This window comes from Coloeus monedula, assembly GCF_965178545.1.
Source record: "Coloeus monedula genome assembly, chromosome: 4".
Classification (NCBI taxonomy): Eukaryota; Metazoa; Chordata; class Aves; order Passeriformes; family Corvidae; genus Coloeus; species Coloeus monedula.
The window spans coordinates 36622794-36643037 of record NC_138784.1 but is presented as its reverse complement, the minus strand read 5'-3'; the positions used below and the strand labels follow the sequence as shown (position 1 = coordinate 36643037).

General features: G+C 36.4%; 1 protein-coding gene across 4 annotated transcripts in view; it reads right to left on the bottom strand.

The window, feature by feature from the left end:
- PPFIA2 (PTPRF interacting protein alpha 2) overlaps window positions 1–20244 on the bottom strand; it is a gene marked incomplete at both ends in the record, with an annotated part of 283268 nt that overhangs the window by 8160 nt on the left and 254864 nt on the right. For 3 of the 4 annotated variants that reach the window (XM_082279657.1, XM_082279658.1, XM_082279660.1), the window contains 3 exons: window positions 613–675; window positions 2742–2942; window positions 6694–6775. In XM_082279657.1, the coding sequence (XP_082135783.1) occupies window positions 613–675; window positions 2742–2942; window positions 6694–6775 (346 nt within the window). The remainder of the gene's footprint in view (window positions 1–612; window positions 676–2741; window positions 2943–6693; window positions 6776–20244) is intronic. The other variant, XM_082279659.1, reaches the window with a different exon arrangement.

The window sequence follows — 20244 nt, the reverse complement described above, 5'->3', positions numbered from 1 at the left end:
ACTTTATGGAGTTGTTATGATGTAATGTTAAAAACCAAAACCTAAGTAACATATGTTGCATATTGAAAAAAAAAGGCTTACTTTAGTGTTTAGGGAGAGGTTTGACAAAAATCAATAAATAAATGACACTCTCCATGCACCTGAAATCAAAGATCATGAATACCCAAGCACGGACATGAAAGACTCAGCATAATGAAGTTGTCGAATGCATCATTCTCAAGCCTTTTCTTATTTCTTTCTATATCAGCAGATACAAAACACTGTTTAGAAGAAGAGGGAGTGGATTACAGGAGAAATGTTGTACCTGTAACCATGACAATTTCATTTCATTAAATGAGGTTTCACAGTGACACTGAGACTATTACATATGCTGTAAGTCCAATACTGGTTTTAGGGTCACACAATTTTTGTGATGGCAATACAGGTTGTAAATTCTTTTGCTGAAAGATAACGTAACTGTTCTTTAAATTCAATTTCATTACTCCCTGCAACTTGCTAATGGCATGCTTTGGGAAGCATCCTACAGAAGATACGGCATCTGTGTTAAAGCAGGAACAGGCCTATTCTCTTTTGAGCACTGACACCATTTTAAGTGGAAATGGAATGACTTACCGTTTTAGCTGGAGCAGCAAGATTTTCCATTTCTTCATGAGTCACCCAAACATTGCCTGAGGGCTACGGACAAGGCCCGCAGGAAGGCAGGTGGGGTCCACATTAGGTAAGCAGTGGTAAAGAAGAAAGGCAGCACCACTGTAAGTTAACAGCGCATCACCATCAGCACAACCACGTTCTTGCCTCTACCGAGCTGCAGCTAGAGACAACTTTAGACAACTTGGTTTGTATCTTTCATTTGCGGCTTCTGAACAGATGTGATGGAGTATTACAACTAGAACTGATGGATGAAATCCGGCAGAGCACTGCCACAAAGGAAAGAATAATAATTAAAGCTGCATTTCATAAACAACTGGCAAATGCAACCTTTAGCTCACAGCTCTGTGCAGAGGTAAGCTTCAGCTCCCAAAGATTTTCCAGCCTAAATATTCTGCACAAATCACATGCTCATATTATAATCTAAATAATGAATACTTGCACCATGTTTCTGTAAATCAAAAATGTCAAGAGAATTCCCTTGTAAAACTTTGTCCTCATCCTTTTGTTTTTCATCAAATTATTACTAGCACAATGAGGAGAGTCAGGGAGGGGGCTTGGATGTATGCTATGTTTTCTGGAGACCTGAGATAAATTAACTCCTTTCCTGAGAAAGAGGAGAAGCAGAAAGACTGGGGACTCAGAAATGCACATACCGGGGCAGGGCAGCTTTGTGCACTGACAGTTACTCAGGCAGAATTAAGAAAACAAGGCAAAAGTAATCCCAATGTTTTTAGCTATATTCTCTCACTTCATAAGTGTAAATGCTTTTATGCTTTGAAATATCCTGTTATGCTTTTAAAATAAAATTCAATTTTGTGTAGTAATTCAAACATCGTATCAAGTCTTTACTGCTTTACTTTGTTAAATTCCATTACAATTCATAATATTACCATGGTAATGACACACAAAACTGTTCTCAGGGAAGAAAGTATCAGATGGTGAACTACAATATTTAAAGAACATTAGCAACATGAATATAAAATGGCAATCAAGAACAATATTAGTGCTGTTGCCCAGTTGCTTATGTAGGTTAGTGGATCTGGTACCTCTCCAAAGTATCTGAAATTTAATTTCCACCAAAAGATTCTCCATAAATTTAATGAAGATGATATATTACAAAATATAAATATTATAATTAACATTATCATTATTATTAACTTGCTATTAGAAATCTGAGCTACACCACTTGAGTAGTAGTCTTTGTCCTTCACTTCTATGCCATGTTTTCCATCTGATCCAGCCTCTTTTCTGTTAGTCTCCATTGCTTCTTTCATAGCCATTACCATCAGCATATCGCAGTGTTAAAAACTCCCCTTTTGTGATCTTGTTTCTTTTTGTCCTCATCAGTCTGGCCTATTTTTCCTGCTTTCTGTAGCATATTCATTCTTACTCTCCCCTGATCTGATCTATTTCCTTGCTCTTTTTGATATATTCCCCTTTTCTTTCAGACTTGTGTGGCTGTGTGTCTTTACTTGCTTCCCTCCTGTCTGCCGCCACTTTTTCTTCCTTCCTCACTGAATGCACAGGCTCCACTGCAGCCTTCCAGATGCTCCCCTCACACCTCCAATCACTGCTTCTCTTAAGAGCATGAAGAACCTAAAGCTTACTCATATTAGATAACATTTGAAAGGGCGCAAAAACCGGGAATGGGAAAAAGACTCAAAAGAGCTGTGTTCCTACATAACCTCTCCCAACACCTGCCTCCCCTCCACCCCAAAAAAAGAAATAAAGAAAGAGAACAAACAAACAAAAAAAGAAAAACAATCTGATTAGGCTGGTACAAATGATTTGAAGGAAGAGAAAGGCAAAAATACAGGCAAAATTACAAATAAGATGCTCAATACTGATTTAGTTAACATCAAGGATAATCCAAACAATGGCTTAAAAAAAATAAGAATATCTGATGAAAGAAAACATCAGCAATCAACAATCAAGCAAGTGATGAGCAGGTAGTTCTGAGTCTCTATTAGACAGTTCCCACTGATTGTGAAGTATGTGCTATCACAGAGCCACTCTGTTACTACAAAAGATTTTCTGCAGACTCCTGAAGGGTGAAGTTGGGAAGAAAATGTTAGCTGAACAGGACTCACTGTTCTGGATGTTGGAGGTGCTGATGGACTTGTCAGTGATACCATCTCCTGGATTGCTAATCGGAGTTTTAGGCGATGAAGAGGATTGCTGATTCCAATTTCTCTTTGAATCTCAGTATCGGACAAAGCAGACATGATAGCTCCACTCTTCACATTGGCACGGCAGGCGGCGACGTACCAGGCTGGCATCCCTAGCCAGAGCTGTGAAGAGAAAGGACATTTCATCCAAAGCACTGCTCCATTTCTTGAATGAAATTACAGTCATAGAATATCCTGAGTAGGAAGGAACTCATTGGCATCATCAAGTCCAGCTCTTGGCTCTGCAGAGAGCAGCCTCAAGGATCACATCATGTGCCAAGAGCATTGTTCAAAAGCTTCTTAAACTCTGTCAAAGTCGGTGTCATGACCACTAATAAACAATTAATTAATGACCAATATTAAATAACTAATTGTCAGGACACCTATCAGTTTGAATAAGCATGGTAACACACGCAAATGAATACGAACATGATAGTCTTTAATAAAACAAAATTGTTTCAGAACCTTTGAAATTGCCCAGATTTCATGTGAATTCTTTTTGCTTTTACTGTAATCAGAACTTTAAAGCAAGACATGCTTTGAATTATTTTTAGAGCTGTGTGCCTCCATCCCCTGGGCTACTCCTTTCCCAGGTTTTTAATGAGCAAGTACTGGCACAAGTCAGTGTTCCTGCCCATCTGATAATCTTAAATACAGAAAATAATCTAGGAGGATTGAAGTAATTTCTTCACTTTTGTACGGAAACAGCTTTCTCTTTTTTTAACACGGTGCATTCAAGGGACACAATCTTGCATTTCTCAGCTTTTATTTTCTTAGTAGAAGTTAACCAAGCCCAGCTCAAACAACCAACCTATCAGGGACAGACTTCAGAATAAATTTGGGAACAGGCTGGTATGGTGTCACATCCCAGCTAGGAATACTGGTTAGAAGGTGCAGCACAGCTCCATCACATATGGATTTAGAAGATATGTACTTACATGCTTTTCCGCTCCTTATGTTAGTCTTACTAGCCCAGGCCAGCCTTGCTTCACCACTTAGTCTTTCCTTGTAAGAGGACTTACTGAGTGTGAATTATTTTTGTTTTTCTCAGCTTTCTCATTTTATGCTGCCTCATTTATATGACTACAGTGTCTACAGCTCTTTTTTTTCCCTAAGAAGGTAAATTCATATCAGGGATACATTTATGTGAGGTTTCTGATTGTGGTATGAAGTACACTATACTTAGGAAAGCCTGTGAGAAGAACATAAGCACTGAATGCCATAATCACTGAGATTTTAGGGATAACACAATGGAAAACAAAGACCTAGCTAGGTGCATCTCAAATAGGCCATCAGAATTAGTTGATTCCATTGTTGGGCTTTTTTCTTAATACAGATTTACTAAAACAGGACACAAGGTCAAGGAAATGAGGAAATTCACCAACAAATCTGGAAAGCAATGATGAATTGCAAGGATTTTCATTTCATTTGACACAGTAGGGGGAAGACCTGTGTGGTTATTAAGAAGTGTATACATTATCTGGGAAATATTTCCATAAAAGACAGCTGTTAGGTCACTTTTATGTCACACAGAAAACAGACTTGACTGTCAGGTTGCAAAAGGCTCAGTCAGACTTTGAGTCCTGAAGTATCACAAAGGTTGAGAAATGACTGCATTGTGTTTGAAAACATCCTTCCCACTGATGGGATTAGCCACTACCCTCCATCCAATGCTAGTCTAAACCTCAAAAACATTATCTAATTCCAACAAACTATTTACAAAATACAAAGTTTCATGAAAGAAAAAAATAAAACAAACCAAAAATTATGTAGATATCACCCAGCTGCACTTAAACAGAGGGCCATGAGAAAACTATGCATAGCTTTAAAATGGGTTTCATCACCTCATTTATTTTGACATTAATTTTTTTCACACATGCACTTGAAAAACAGAAAAGCGTAAACACTGTGAGTTATTCACTGTAGACATAGATATAAATGGTGCTGCTTATTAGGTAAATAATTTCTTTAACAAAATAAGTAAATTCTTCAATAAATAGCTGTCTAGAAGAAAATGATGTTAGATAAACAGTCTCTAAAAAGGGAACACAGTAATCATTCTAGACAGAGAACTCAGATATCAAGATTGATATGTTTTTCCATAATTAATTAGGAAAACAAAAAATTCTTTAAAATATTTCTCAACTGTGTCTGTGCTACATACAAACAAGAAGAATAAATGCTAAGGCTGAAAAGCCCTGAAAAGTTTGAAAATTTCACAATATACTTCTTAAATTTCAACCTTTGTCTCCTTTATTATTACTTTGTTCTTTAGCTGAAGATGAATGCATATGTTATATTTTTCTTCAGGAGAGTATGAAATGCACACAGTGTCCATCTGCTGACTGAATGCACTGATGCTCACTGAATAAACACACTACTCCTATCCTCATATATTTTTATCATCAGTATTCAATCTGCATTTACTACTGCAACATTAACTTCCTCGTGAGCTCTCCTGTGCTACTGTCATCATATTCCCCAAGAACTTCATAGGCCCTGATTTCTCTTTACAGCCCCTCTCAGACAGTGGGAAACATACCCTATTTTTCAGAAAAGAATCAAGGGGAAAGGAATTAGGGCTTAACTTTTCAAAAACTGCTTGAAATTGTCGATCACCTTGAAAGAGGAGGGTATTGGTATCAGAAATTACAGACTTTTGTATGTTCATGTTTTCAGCAAATCCTTTAGTGTAATAATTAATATTTATGACTGGTATAAATCTGGTTACATACCTCTTAAAGTCATATGAAAAAGTCAAATAGTGGCCAAATTAAGGATTGTTCCATATTTACAGAGATTTTTTGGGAAGGAAGATATAATCCCGTTTTCCAAGGTCATATGCAAATGCTTGTACTGACTTTCTGCAGTTTTCATTTTGTCTTTTTCATTAGGTACCTTCAGCAACTCCAATGTGAAGCAGAAATTTTGTAAACATTAGCTGCTTTCATTTCTCATCTTTCATTTATTCACTAGCACATATCTGCCAAAGCTTTGGAGAGGGATCTTTTTTTCCTATTGAAGGGAAAAACTTTACAAAGTCTAACTGATGATCAGTGGGTTATAGCTACAGCAGGAAGGAGGAAAGTTGTGAATAGGTAGCAATGCTTGGTATAGTAAGGAATAGACACTTGTTCTTTGAGCCAACAAAGAGCTTGTATCTGCACTGAAGTGTTACAGCCTTGCCATGTAAAAGTGTATTTGTATAAGAACATTCTTACTTTCTCTGCCTTCTTCTCCCCTCAGCATTTGTGTATTTTTTGAGTAGTTCATCTAAAATATTCACTGATATTTTTGTCAAAACTGATGACACCTCTGCTGAATGTTTTTTCTTCTTGATTTCCAAAACTCATTAATTTAGGTCCTCCAAATAAAGGACAGCTCTCTCTGGCTGTGAAATCCAATCACACTGGATTTCAGAATGAAGGCACTGCCTGTCAAATCAGAGAGATTTCAACCTGGAACTCTTACACTGCAGGTGAAAATGGTGAGAGGAACACTTTTTTTCCCCATTATGTTTTTAAAATACAGAAAGTTACAAATTCTTTAAATTTATTTTAAATTATCTCATCATTCTACATAAACTGTCTGTGGAGTTCCTAGACATTTAGAGACTGAGAAATGCAAAAATTTCAAAAACTTGAGATTCAATCAAATTTCTGGTCCTCATCCCACTCTGTAACTCTGTCTTACTTGTTTTAGCTCTAGTCTCTAATTTACAATATCCAGTGTCAAAATCTATGTAGTGCTGACAGCACAGTGCACACAGAGAGGGGAAGAGGCTGTAACAGTCACTTTTAAGATTTGTAAGGATAAGCACACATAAGCAGTCTACAAATGTGACTCACTTTTTCAAGTTATGTCCAACACTTACCTCCAGCCAGGCAACCACTGTTGGTCCATCCCACTGTGCAAAAGGCAAACCTTTTCTCCGAGCCTCTTCCAGAAGCTCATGTCTAAAAATGGATCAAGAAATGGTAAATACGTGGAGGTATCTGTTGGGACAAAAAGACGCAACTCTGCCTTTTTGTGAAGGGTAATAACAGTGAAGCACAATGACAGGCATAGAAAAAGCACAGAACACACCAGTTAACAATACAGCTCTTTCTCCTGTTGAATGTACTCTCAATCTATTCCAAATTCTTCATTTTTTCTGACATCCTTTTAAATATCTAACATACAAAAGGTGAGGTTTCTGTCTTTTCTTTTGCTAAAGCAATAAAAAAAATCGGTATACCCTATAATAAAGGGGTATCAAAACAGACACTGGTAAAGAGAAAACTGAGGTACTCCTCCTGAGACTAACTTAGCTCTGGTCTGCTAATGACCCAGAAAGGCCCAGAACTGGAAACTTCTAGACATGAACTAAGCATGGATATAATGCAGATGGATCTGAGAGGTGTCTGTGTTTGAAGCACAAAGCCAGCTGTAGCAGCTATGCACAATGCTAGGGCCTGTGGAGTACAGCTATTCTGTACCTTAAATATGCCATCTGTGGCTATTTAAGAGTTGATTGCATCTTTAGTAGTTCCATGTTTGCATCTTTTTAATTACTGATTATATATAAAAGAATTCTACATGGTTTACTGATGTATATATTTTTATAATTATAGAATTGATGTGATTTCTCAGTTTTATACATATACATAGATATATCTCTATTGAGTTGATTGAATACCAATCCAGATCCTGTATCTACAGTTTTTTCTGGACTACAACTGGTGTATATGTAAAACATCATTCTCAAAGCTTGATTTAACATGGTGGTGTTAAATATTTGGTATAGTTACGTATAAACCAGTCAGCTAGACTATCATGAAAATGCTCTATATTAAAAACATTCAGCTATTTCACCAGACATTTCCACTGTGGTGATGGCATAGAAAAAGCAGTCCTTCAAGTATCTTTTTTTTCTGGTGTTTAACAACACGTTTTCAGCTGCCTCCTACTGAGTGAAACACAAAAGAATGCTCCCAGCAACAAGCTGTAGTGAAAAAAAATTAGACAAGGACTATGCTAATGTAGTATTAAAATTTGCTTACTTTCCCAAATAACAAGAAAATCTTGGAATTATGGCTTCAATTTTGTTCTGTCTTCCTTTATTACTACAGCGTTTGTGGTTGTTATCCCTTGACAATTCTTCACTGCCTGAGCAGCCTTTCAAATACATGTACTACAAAATCACAGCAGATGGAGTGATCTTACTTGTAAGAAGTAGTCCTTTAGGGATTTTTGCATTGCCAAGGGGCCACGCTGAGAGAATTTGGCTTTAGCAGAATATGGAACTCAAATAAGAGATTTTGCATACAGGTTTAAATCCCTGGCTCTGAATATTTATAGAAAGAAAGCTGCTTTATTTTCTGTGTTTATGCTGTAGAAATATGTAACATTACAAATACTTGACAGCATTACTGAAGTTGTTCTAGCTTCTCCTCCCACACAGCCTTTGCAGCATACCTTTCCTTTGTCACTCAGATATCCCAAGCCACTGTAGAGCTATCCTTGATTTCTATGAAAGCATAGCCCCCAGTAAAACAAGAAGTTGGTCTCTGGATACACAACACCATGTTACCTTCGGCAGCCGATGGGGACGCAGGAACCCCATATTCCCCGGGAGACAAGTAGTGAATGCCTATGAAAGGTATTCACCTGCCTGCTTAGGAGAGCAGAATTAAGGCATGTCCAGACTTGGCCCCATCCCAACTACCTGTGGATGAGGTGTTCGGGTTGCAGCCTTCACTCAGGGCTGGTTCTGCAGGTGCTACAACGATGCTGTACCTCCCTCAGATGCTACAACAGGGCTGCAGGACTCCTGAGGCTACTGGCTCTGAGAGCTGGCATGGCTACCCTTAGGGAGAGACATGCTTTCAGGAATGCCCCTGCCTCACCTGGCCACTTTTGGTGCCCCATGGCAGAGCACGGACTGCACAAAACCCTGTACAATGTGCTCCTTCCCTGCAGCCAGCCCAAGCCCAGGGAGCAGCCCCTTCTGCAGCTAGGAGTCTCATGGAGACACCACCCCTGGAGGAACATGATCCCAGAGTTTCTTTTTCTGGGCTATTCTCTTCAATTATCCCAGCTGAAAGAGCAGGGCTGGCTAACGTGCTATGGAGAAAAGGAGATAATGGCTTTGAGGGTCCCTGGCCTTCCTTGCTTGTGCTCTCCAAGCACAAGAGCAGCAGCACCTGGACTACAAGGAGATGGGAAGGAAGTCTTGGCCTCTTTGATTTGGTGTTAAACCTCTGCATGGCCTCAGGAACTGAGATGCCTGCAGAGGAGCCATTGGCACTTTAAGGTCTCACTTCCATGAAAAACTTAGTTCCTTTATACTGGAATTACAAAGCACATAATTCTAGGGAGTCTTCTGTGACTTTGCAAATTTTGTACCAGCCCAAGTGTGGAGGCTTAGTAATATTCCAGTGATTCTCAAACCAATACATTCTCCCAGAGTGGGAAAGAACTTCTCTTACTTCAGAGGCAGTCTGGCTCACAGAGTTAAAGGAAAACAGAGCTGTGGTTATCGATTTAGGCTGAAGGAAAGGGGCCAGGACAGAAATGAGATACCATATATGTGTGTATATACATATGCGCTATAGCCAAAGCCTACAGTTTGATAAACATAATCCAAATGGTCTTTGCATGTAGAAGGAAACTGCTCTGAGCTGAAAATATTTTTAGCATAAAGTTAAAAATCCTGTACTTAGACATTCACATGAAATATAGCCATCATAAGGGTTGTGCCTCACTCACTGATGCAGAAAAATAGTAAAAGGACTTTTATGATATTTTGTTCCCTTAAAAAGAGTTAAATGCTTCAAAATTTATAATTCCTTCCTCAGATGATTCTTATAAACAGCACTGCAATATTAAAGTTTATTGAAATGATAATTTACTTTTGGAATATTAGTCTTTGACTACTTCTTAATACAAACTAAGAGATCTGTAAAACCTGAACCTTCAATTTACAAGCCAAAATTAAACCCAGATTTTCTATTTTTTGACTAAGAGGGATATTCTTTAGTTGGCAGTCAGTGAAAACTCTAATGGTGTGTTTTGGGTTTTTTTGTAATATGAACTAGAACTACAGGAAAAAAACTTCCACTCTTTCATCAAGTTAAAAGTATCATGTAGGAAATAATATGCACTGTTTTGACCAATTGTGCAAATCACCTGAAAAATGAATCCAGTGACCTGCCTGTTTTGGAACATAAAACAATATTTTAGAATGGACAGAATGTTGTCTAAAGCTGTCCTTATGGGATAGTCACCGGCTTCCTGAAAGCAGAAGAACCCCAAAGCAAAATATTGGTAACTGCAGTTCAATTATCCTTGTAAAAAAATGCAATTGATCACAGGAGGAAGAAGAGACAAATACCCTAGAGCTTGTCACTCCCTCTTTCTTTCAGTACAAATACAGGGTTTGGGGATCATGAAAAGCATTAAACAGCCTGTCTAATTTAGAAGGTGCTTTTCAGGGAAATGGGGGATTTTCCCCTCCTCAGACTTTCTCAGAAGAGTATGACATATCACAATGTGTCCATGTTGCATTGGCCAGGAGGAAGGGAATTAAAAGGCAATTATTTCCATGCTTGCTTAGGTTTTTGGCAATGTATGAAAACAAGCTGATAAGGAAAAAATTGACATTAATTAGGCATTACTAGAAATGCCATTATTTTGCAGATAGGGCTTTAAACCACTTACTACCACTGGAATGAATTCCAAATTAAAGCCATATTTTTAAAGACAGCATTATTACTGCTAAAGAACAAAATCCTCCTCCTGGAGATATTACAGGAGTAACTGGAATATGCTATTTAAAATATATCATTACCCTGAGCCTGGTTTTGTAAAGTCTGGAAATTTCACTAACACCAACTCTTTAACATCCATCCAAAATCTGAGAAATCCTTTTATTTGTGTGTTTTAGGGAGTGCCTCATAAAGTGGGCTGTTTTCACATTTTTATCAAAGACAGTAAAGAAAAATCACATCATGTCAAGTTGTGTTGCGGAGATGTGTGTTGGAGAAGCAGGGCTTCCTCCCTAGCACTGACTTCTGATGTTTAATCCTCCCCAAAATGACTTGCTAAAGACACTGTTAACTCTGAGCCATTTGCCTCAGCACCACTCATCTAAGAGCCAGGTACCACTAACTGCCCAGATCAACCTAAAAACCTGAGAGCACAACTGTCTCACAACGTGGGGACTTAGGAAAGCTTCAATAATCCTTTGGGCAGGAGAAGTACATGGAAGCAATAGGAAGGCAGAAATGATGAGTGAGACTATGTTACTATCCTGCCAATCTACCTGATATGTATTCTTCTCCTGCACCAGGGAAATTCTAGCTCTGTATCAGCAGCCGTCATCAATTCATTGCATAAAACCCAATGAACTTCATTAAAAACATTAATAATCATTAAATAGAATTTGTGTAGGAAGTTAACGATATCCTGACTTAAAGTGTGTTATTCAATTTTCTTCAGGAAGATAAGGCTGCCCCCCATGAAGCAAACAAGCAATGACAGCTTAGGATTTCTAACACACATAATGCAAACACTCTGTGCAATACACGATGTCCAGACATTGTCTTGATGAAATGTAAACAATATTTCAACACAGATCTTCACATTTCTGCAAGTAATAGGATTTACTCTGATATCTAATAAGGATTCACGTGAAAAGACCTCAGAAATATTATACTGCACATATATATGTCTCTTAGTTGAAACATAATCATAAAGGTGAGATAAATTAAAAAGGAGGCACAGTGAAGTCAAGAGCCAGATCATGTTTGTAAAACACAGGCAGAATTGATTTAAAAATTTGGCTAACAGGTAATTTAGACTGTGAAATGGCCTTTAGTCGCAGACATTTTCTCAAATAGAAAACAGATTGAAGTTGTTACCTAGCAGGTCCTCTGATTATTAACTGACATTATTATGATTATTATTATCACCAATATTAAAATGTTTCATTTAGAACAAAGTACTGCACATGATAGGTTTCTAGAAGAGAACCAGACAGAAAAGATAGACCAATTATGCTGTATTTATCTGAGTAATCCTATGATTTCAAGGTAAGATTAAACACATCTGCCGCTTGAAATCCAACATACATTCAAAGACTGAAAAATATCAGGAGACAGGATTTCTAATGAATTAAGCTGGATTTGGATTTTATCCTTTCTATTGTTATTTGCTAAATATTTAAGACATGCTAGAATCCTGTAACTCAGGACACTGTATGAAAAAATAAGAGTTGAATTTGTAAAAGTTAATAATATATAATAAAATAGCAAATTACATTTTTTATATGTATTTTCTGCAAGACTATAAATGGATTTAAAGTAGGAAGTGGAGTGGGAGGTTGGGGAGAGACTCAAGACTTCATAATGCCACACTATGCAGATTTAATTTAATCTGAAAGGATCCGATTGACTTAAAGGCTGCACTAATTAAAAACTATGCCAGATCCTGTTTGAACTTTGACTCTTAAGTGATCTGGATTTTAAATGATTTGAAATCCTCATTCTCCTTTTTGATACCCAATATCAGGTCATACTGGAAACAATGAACAAAATACAATTTCCAGTGTTTCACAAAATATTTGTATTCAACTTTGAGGAGTTTTCAGAAAAAAGTGACTGAAATACAGAAATCAAGATGCAACTAATAAACAGAAGGTTTTTAAATCTATAAAATAAGGAAGTATAAATTTCACAGTATCCCAGGTAACATAGAATAACAGTACTGTAAATATTCTATGTTAGGTGTACATTTAAGCTGTATGCAAACTGAAGGGCAGTATTCTTTTTTTCTGAAGCTATTTCTTAAGCTAAGTGAAGCACATTCAGGAATGCTTGAGACAGACCCTGACAAATAGAGCTTGAGAGGGCTAGGATTAAAAACCAAATAAAATAGCTGTGAAATAAGCAGACTTGCATAATACATAGTCTTGCAATCTTGTGTGCACTGTACTACATTAGAGACACGCAGTGTTCCCAGGCTGATCATATGTTATCAGATCTATTTTTATAAAGCCATTTCATAATCACATATTCTAAATTAATGTGGTAACCCTTGTTCTCTAAGTTTTGTACCATTTCACCTCCTGAAATTTCCTCCTTAAGTCTGCAAATTCTTATTCAAGAAGAAATAGCATTTCTACAATAGATCAAAGAGATGAAGATTTTAAACTTGATATTGGGTTAACAATTACAAAAACCAAAACAAACAAGAAAATGAACTGGTGAAAAAGAAAATAGTAAAATTATATGCACAAATAAAACATTTTTGCATATGTTTGCTTTGAAACAGCATAAGGGCTCAAATGGAATAAAAATAATAAATTGCGTGCTTTGTGAGTCTTCTGTGATTTAATTAAACAGAATTTATGCCTTAACATCATTTGTTAAACTCAAAATTTTTCCACTGACTTCAACTCTCAAATTTCTTTGTGATTCTGGATTTTAGACCTCCCAAAATGTGTTTACTTTAAAAAAAAAGATAGAAATTTTCTCCAAGTAGTTAATTCATTCTGTTAAGCACTTCAGGAGAAAGTCCTGACCTGAATTTGTGTACGCTTTCAAGGTTTACCATTATTCTGAATACTTTGAAAGCTTTCCTTTTTTTGCATGGATTCAGTTTCAGTTTTTTGCATGGATTTGTTACATAAGATTCACGGAAAAACAAAAAAAGTAGGAATAAAACATAGAAAATAAACATGGTGCTGAGGATTAATATGTTCAGCAACCATGGCATTTTAACTTACCCAGATATGCTTTTCATGAGATGAAGAGAGATGAATGGAAAAAAAAGCACATAAATGTTAATGAACATATAGTAGTCCATAAAAAAAAAAAAGAAATAGTATGATAGATAAAATAATATCACCATTATAACTACAGAAACCTTTGTAATTGGTCTTTCAATAATTTAAAAAACTTAAGTACTCTTGTGAAGAACAGATGAAATTGTCAAAATGAGATTTTCATTAAAATCATGTTGGCTATTTATTAGGTACCACTCAGCACAGCACATCTTCCATCTACAATACATATTCATGCCAAAGATCAATAAACACAGTGAATGTGGAGTAGGCTTTCAAATCAAAGCTTTTTGCTTAGATTTGAATAATTTCTTAAGGATTTATTGTGTAACCTCAAGAATCTTGAAAACCCCAAACCTGTGGATTTAACCAAATTAACCACAGATACACAGTAAAATTGAGTGGACCACAAACCAAGGTTTACTTTTCCATGTGCACTTTAATAATATTTTAGCAAAGTATCTCATAGTAATGATAAATGACCTAGACTTGCTTGTAAAATTTGTTTTGGTTTTTGTTTGCTTGTTTTTAAAATGCAGATTTCATGTACATAGGTGAGTAACATTTTCAGTGGCTATTTATACCTGGCAGTATTTTAATTTCAGCAGTCATACTAACACTAGATCAGTAGCAACATTGGTATGAATGATTTACCCTCTAGGTAACCTATTATTGCCAATATAATGGGTACAGTATATGGAGAAGAAAGTAGGATGTCATTGTTGATAATAAACTTTCTACATCATCCATTAATTGACATCATAAAAAAGAAAATTATAGGCCTGAATGAAACCCAGACATCTCATAATATTACATTTCTATTAACAAATGATTTACAGATCTACAAAGGCTTGGTAGAAAATGTGAGGTGAAAAGCCTTTGCTCTGATTAACTAAGAACAGGTTGCAGACATTTCAGTCAGTTCAGAAGGGCACTGTTTCTGAGGACTTAAATTTTGTTTTCATGTGTGCAAGATCAGCAGAACAGCTGAGAGAGAGGAGAGAAAGTGCAATAGAGAAAAGGAGATGGAAACAAATGACAAATTTATACACAGAAAGTTTAAGACAGGAAGATTAAGGAAGGGAAAGACAACAAAAGTATGTACTATAAGTAAAGTACTAGAGAACTATTATAAAATTACCAAATCTGATGGAAGTAGCACAAGAATTGAATATGCATTCATGATTCATGCTCATTTTCTGAGCTAATTGTAAAGACTGATGTGATCACTTTTGCTTAAAAAGCTTTTAATTTTGAGCCTTCTGGAGTAAATTGAACCAGAACTGCTATTTGTTACATTTTCTACTGAGTATACCTTTGAGTATGCCTAGAGAGACACAGGGACATTGACTGGAATGCAAGTAATTCTCTTGCAGTTTTAATGACCTCAAAGTTTGCAGTCACTTGGGGATAATTTACAGGACTTGAAGGCCATGATAGGAGCAGAAGATCAAGGGACATTCTGTCACTTCCTGAGCATCTTGTCGAAGAACAATAAAATACAGCAGGGAAAAATGGACTTTTAATTCTTTAGGGTATTTTTATAGTTTTGGGGTTTTTTTGGCCATACGACAACAAATTTGTCACCACTTCATTACCTTTTCCTTAGACATATATTAACATTAAAGTTTTGTAGAATTTTTTTACTCTGCTGTGTTTTACCCATTCTTCTTTTAAATCCTAATTCTACAGTTAATCTGATAGGATATTTACCTCTGCTGGAGAGAGCTGTTTAGAGAGACAGCTGCATGCATCAGGGTATAAGCTTATATTTACCCAGAAGTTCCAAATTGCAATGGATAGGCTTACGCACGTAGATAAGATAGGGACTAGAGCCTTGGGGCTTTTTGTTTTATTAAAAACTTGGAATTTTCCAATAAAAATACTCTTATATTTTATGAGGAAAAGAATTTTAAAAACTTGGCAAAGGATAAAAATTCTATTTTTTAAAAATAAAATATTTTTTAAAATATGAGTTAGATATAGAATATGTTGTATCATTTTCCATCATCAGAATAATCTAATTAAGGTTTAATAATCCTCTGCAAAATAAATACCCATTTATCTTTACATTTGTAATGCTTAAAAGACTCCAAGTATCAATGTAAGAGCAAAACACGTTTTTAATATTGCAAAAGCTTTCACTGACTAACGATTTGAAAGTAAGTGTTCCAGTTAAAATATTTGCTAAAGGAATTAAGTTTAAAAAGAAAATACATCTTTATGTATGTTTCAAAGACTACACATAGATCCAGCCAAGAGAAAACCACGCTGCACACAGAAGACAATCCCAAAGTGCATATCAGAACAATGAACACCTCTCCTTCCTTCACCAGCATGAGAAAATAGAAAATAACAGCTACTTCCCTTTTGCTAGAAAGGGAAGAAAAACTAAAGATCAGTCTAAAAGCTACTAACAGCATCAGGGAGTTTTTCATAGATGAGGCAGGAAGGAATGAAATTAAATGCAAAACTTGAATTTTCCTGAAGATTCAGAAAATAAAAGATTGGGGGCGAGAAAGATGTATTCCTAAGATCTACAGCAAAAAAATAAATAGCATGTGTTTAGGATACAATGGTGTTTAATAAGCATTAAGTGTATAGGAACATTAGGTGGATGGCACAGAAAAACACCCTAATTAATTCAATTGGATTCATTTTTCTAAAATGTGTGCAATTAAGAAAATCATTAGAAACAGCTATTTGCATACTGCAGAGGACAGAAATTATTCGTAGTCACAAATATACTACATCAAATTCTCATTGCAGTTGCACACATGAAACCTAATTAATTAACCTAATTAAAGGGGCATCATGTGGATTCAAAAGCAACTACATGATAAGGACACTGTCTCAGACTCTTATTCCATGAAATAGTCTACCTGGAGATTTTTTCAAGTTGCCTGTTGACAGAAATCTAAAACTTGGATTTGCCATTAAAAAATATGAACGTCTGTTTATCAAATGAACTTATCAACATTTACTATTCTCTTTTTTCCCTAAATAGAAAGAAAGAAGAGTCAATCCAACATGCTCTCCTGTCCATATGGATGTTCCTGCTGTTTAACATGCACATCACAGCAGTCAGCTAAGACTTAACAGCATTGCAATTCTGCAAAGTTAATTATAAGGCTATGAATACTAAGAATACCTTTTTTACACCGTAATTTTACATATGAGAATTACTTAGGTCTTGATTTTACGAGTGTTTATTCATGTATGTAAGCACACGTACGTGTCCTGGCACATCAAGGCTCTTCTGCGATTGAAGGCAGGAAGCTGTATCTGGCAAACAAAAACCTGTAGTTGTGGAGTAAATGCCCCCAAAAACAGGTTCTTGGGAAAGGAAGGTTTACTTTGATCTTCCTTGGAAAGTATAAACCTCACATCTTAAGCTTGTTTTGGAAATATGGAATTAATAGATTCTTGTCCAGAGTCAAATCAAACAAAACTAAAGAAAAAAGTGAGGCTAAAGCTCTGCTCTTGACTCATATTAATGAAGTGGGGGATCTATCAGCTTCTGGACTGCATGATCCAGAATAGCTGGCTTGTACGTGCATTCTTTCTCAGGAATTTCTGCAATAAGATGTACAAAATATACAATTATAAAATAATTTGCATTTGGAATTGCTGCAGAAGGGATGGCATAAGCCAATCTCCCACTGTACCAGCAGCAAGCACAAGGTCAAATCCACCTGTGAGTGGCAATCTGGGACTACATTGCACTGAAATGTCTCTCAAACCTTGCCTTATGGTGGTGCTTTACATGGGATAAAATAAACACATCCTGTGAAATGTCAGTGACTATGACCAATTATTACACACTTTCATGCAACACATGCCATATATATACCTTGTATTTCTTCAGAGAGACACTTATTTGCTGCTAGTTTGCATGTTGTTGCAGATCAAATCAAACATTACACTTAAGAAGGGTTCCTGGCCCTCAGAGCTATAGTACACTGTACAAAGCCAAACTCTTTAGAGCTGTATTTGCCACCAGAGAGGCTTTTGGGTAAGGGCAATTTGACATCACTCCTGAGCAAAACTGTGAGTAAGGAGAAAATCATTGATGTTCGCTTGGATAGTTACAGCACAAAGGGAAGCAAACATAACTCTATTTGTTGATAATATTTCAAGTTTGGCTGAGTTCATTGTTTTAGAATATTTTCATAAAGGGTTCATTGTATGGAATTTTAGTGAAAAAGACAGTAAAACATTTATACAGCTTCTCTAAATTGCCTTCATTTGTTACCTGAGATGAGGTCAGTGGAGATACGCATTTTTAAAGGGTATACAGTTTATTTTATTTTAGGCACAGTGTCATCTAATCATTTTTTGAGGTATGAATTTGCTTGTGGGACACACACTGATCAACTTCTGCTGTTTCAGAGGACACTAAGACTCTACGTGAACCTTTCAGGAACCTTTACAAGTTGCAATAGAAACTGGACTGACCTGAACTTCCTATGCTGGGTCCTGGCTTGGGCTATCATGACAACCCTGTGGGAGTGCCAAGGCCAAGTCTTTGTGCACCGTTTGCACAACACCCATGAAGGATGAAGTCATGAACATCTGAGATACAGTATACACAGTCACAGAGAATTGGCAGCTGGAGTCAACTGCAAAATTCAGAATTGGAAATTAGGTAACCATTTTCCAAAGGGAGACTTGTTAATCACTAGGAAAAAATATACTAAGAGAAAACTCCATTCTTCATTTGGTGATGGGCGCCTTCTGGAGAGTTTATCTTATTTAAAAGGCGTGGTTTAGAGGAGTGCAAACTGTTTAAGTCACTGGGGGATGCAAATGAATGTAACAGTGACAGACAGTATCTGTGTCATTAACACTCCTAGTCCTAAGCCCTGAATTTTCTTGAAGAGTTTACTCCTTAGGCAAACAGGCTCTGAAAATTCAAGCAAAAGGCAGAAGATTCTATATACAAAATATCACCACCTTTTATATAGAGCAAGTGAAGTGAAATATAAAGTCTAGTTTAAATAATAAAAATTAAGTGCATTATTCTTTGTCACACCCCAACATCACTTTATTTCACTAAACAATGAATAACACCTGAAATACTTTAAATACCCCTTTCTTTGATCTTTTGTTTCCTAGGACTGCATGCTCAATTTACAAATAGTAAGACATAAAAAGTTTCAATACTAGGTAGAACTATCATTTATTTAATGTCTGAGAGCAAACATCTATGGATGAGCCAGGCAACTTAAATTCATCTTCTCAGCTAATAAGAGATGTTGGGTATAATTTAAAAATTCTTCACAGCTTCCTTAATTTTTCTTTGATGCCTTAGGAGTAAGGCTTACTCCTAATAAACCTGCTGTAATGACTGAATTTTGGATGAATAGAGACTCTTGTTGGAGGCTTATAAATGTCTAGCATATCATTGAGACAAACTGTTAATTACATTTTAATGATGTCTAAGTAGTCAACTGAAACTGAAAGAAATTTTTACATCTAAATAGCATCTTCTGAACATGAAGCAGGGAAACCTTGAAATTTAGGTTAATGGCACTATAATCACCAGAAAGAGAATTGGTTTCCAGAATTACCATACTCATTAAGCTTTTCAGAGTGAAATGTATTATTCAGTACCTGACTCCATGCAAAGAAATTGGGCTAAAACACTGTAACACACTCCAGTGTGTTCCTAACTCCGTGGGGATCAGCGTCAGTGCAATGCTTGCTTGAGGGAGCCCAGGACACCTGATGGACCATTAGAACCTACTGCTGCAGCACCTGGCAATTTGAAATGCCATGCATCTTCATCCCTGGGGTAGGGTCATCCTTGTGAAATTACTGATGAAATTAAATACATTCAAAAATGCAAAATTAGAAATTTAGCATTTTAATTATTTCTCAGTTAATAGATACCATGGATATAATTTTAGCAGGAAACTGTCCTTTTATAATGACTTCTATCCAAACTAAACCAAAGCTAATAGCAGAGTCTGATGGAGATCATGACTACTATCACAGCACTCATATGTTGATCACAGTGATGAATCTGACCTCTGTTTCACATCAGGGGGAGAATCCTTGCTTTCTTGCACCAGAACCACCACTGAATGGAGATGTTTGCTGAGCTGTTAATAGGGCTTAAAGCCATTTCATCTAACTTGCATGTGTCAAAGAGAAACAATTCCAGTATGTGGTATTATACCTCCTTTATAGAAAAGAGAATTGGCTCTGGCATCACTGTTTCAAGGTTTTTTGTATTGTTGGTTTGTTTTATTGCAGGGTTTTGGGGTTTTTTTTTGTAGGATTTTTTTGGTTTTGTCTGCTTTGGCTTTGGTTTTTATTTTTTTAAAGGAAGTGACAAAGCCAGCATAAGTAAAGCTCTCTCAGACCTGAAATGTAACACAAAGTAGTATTTCCCAGCTTCAGCCTACCCTTTTCCTATCCTGTTGGTGGGTTTGGTTCTCTTGGGCTTTTACATCCTAATCCAAGTTAGTTAGAAATGCTCTGTGTTCCAGCAACCGTGCTCACGGTTGTAGAGTCATTTTGCTTAGCAGTAAAAAAGGAATCAACCATTTGGACTTTAATCATACTGCTATAAATCTTACTGCTACATCATGA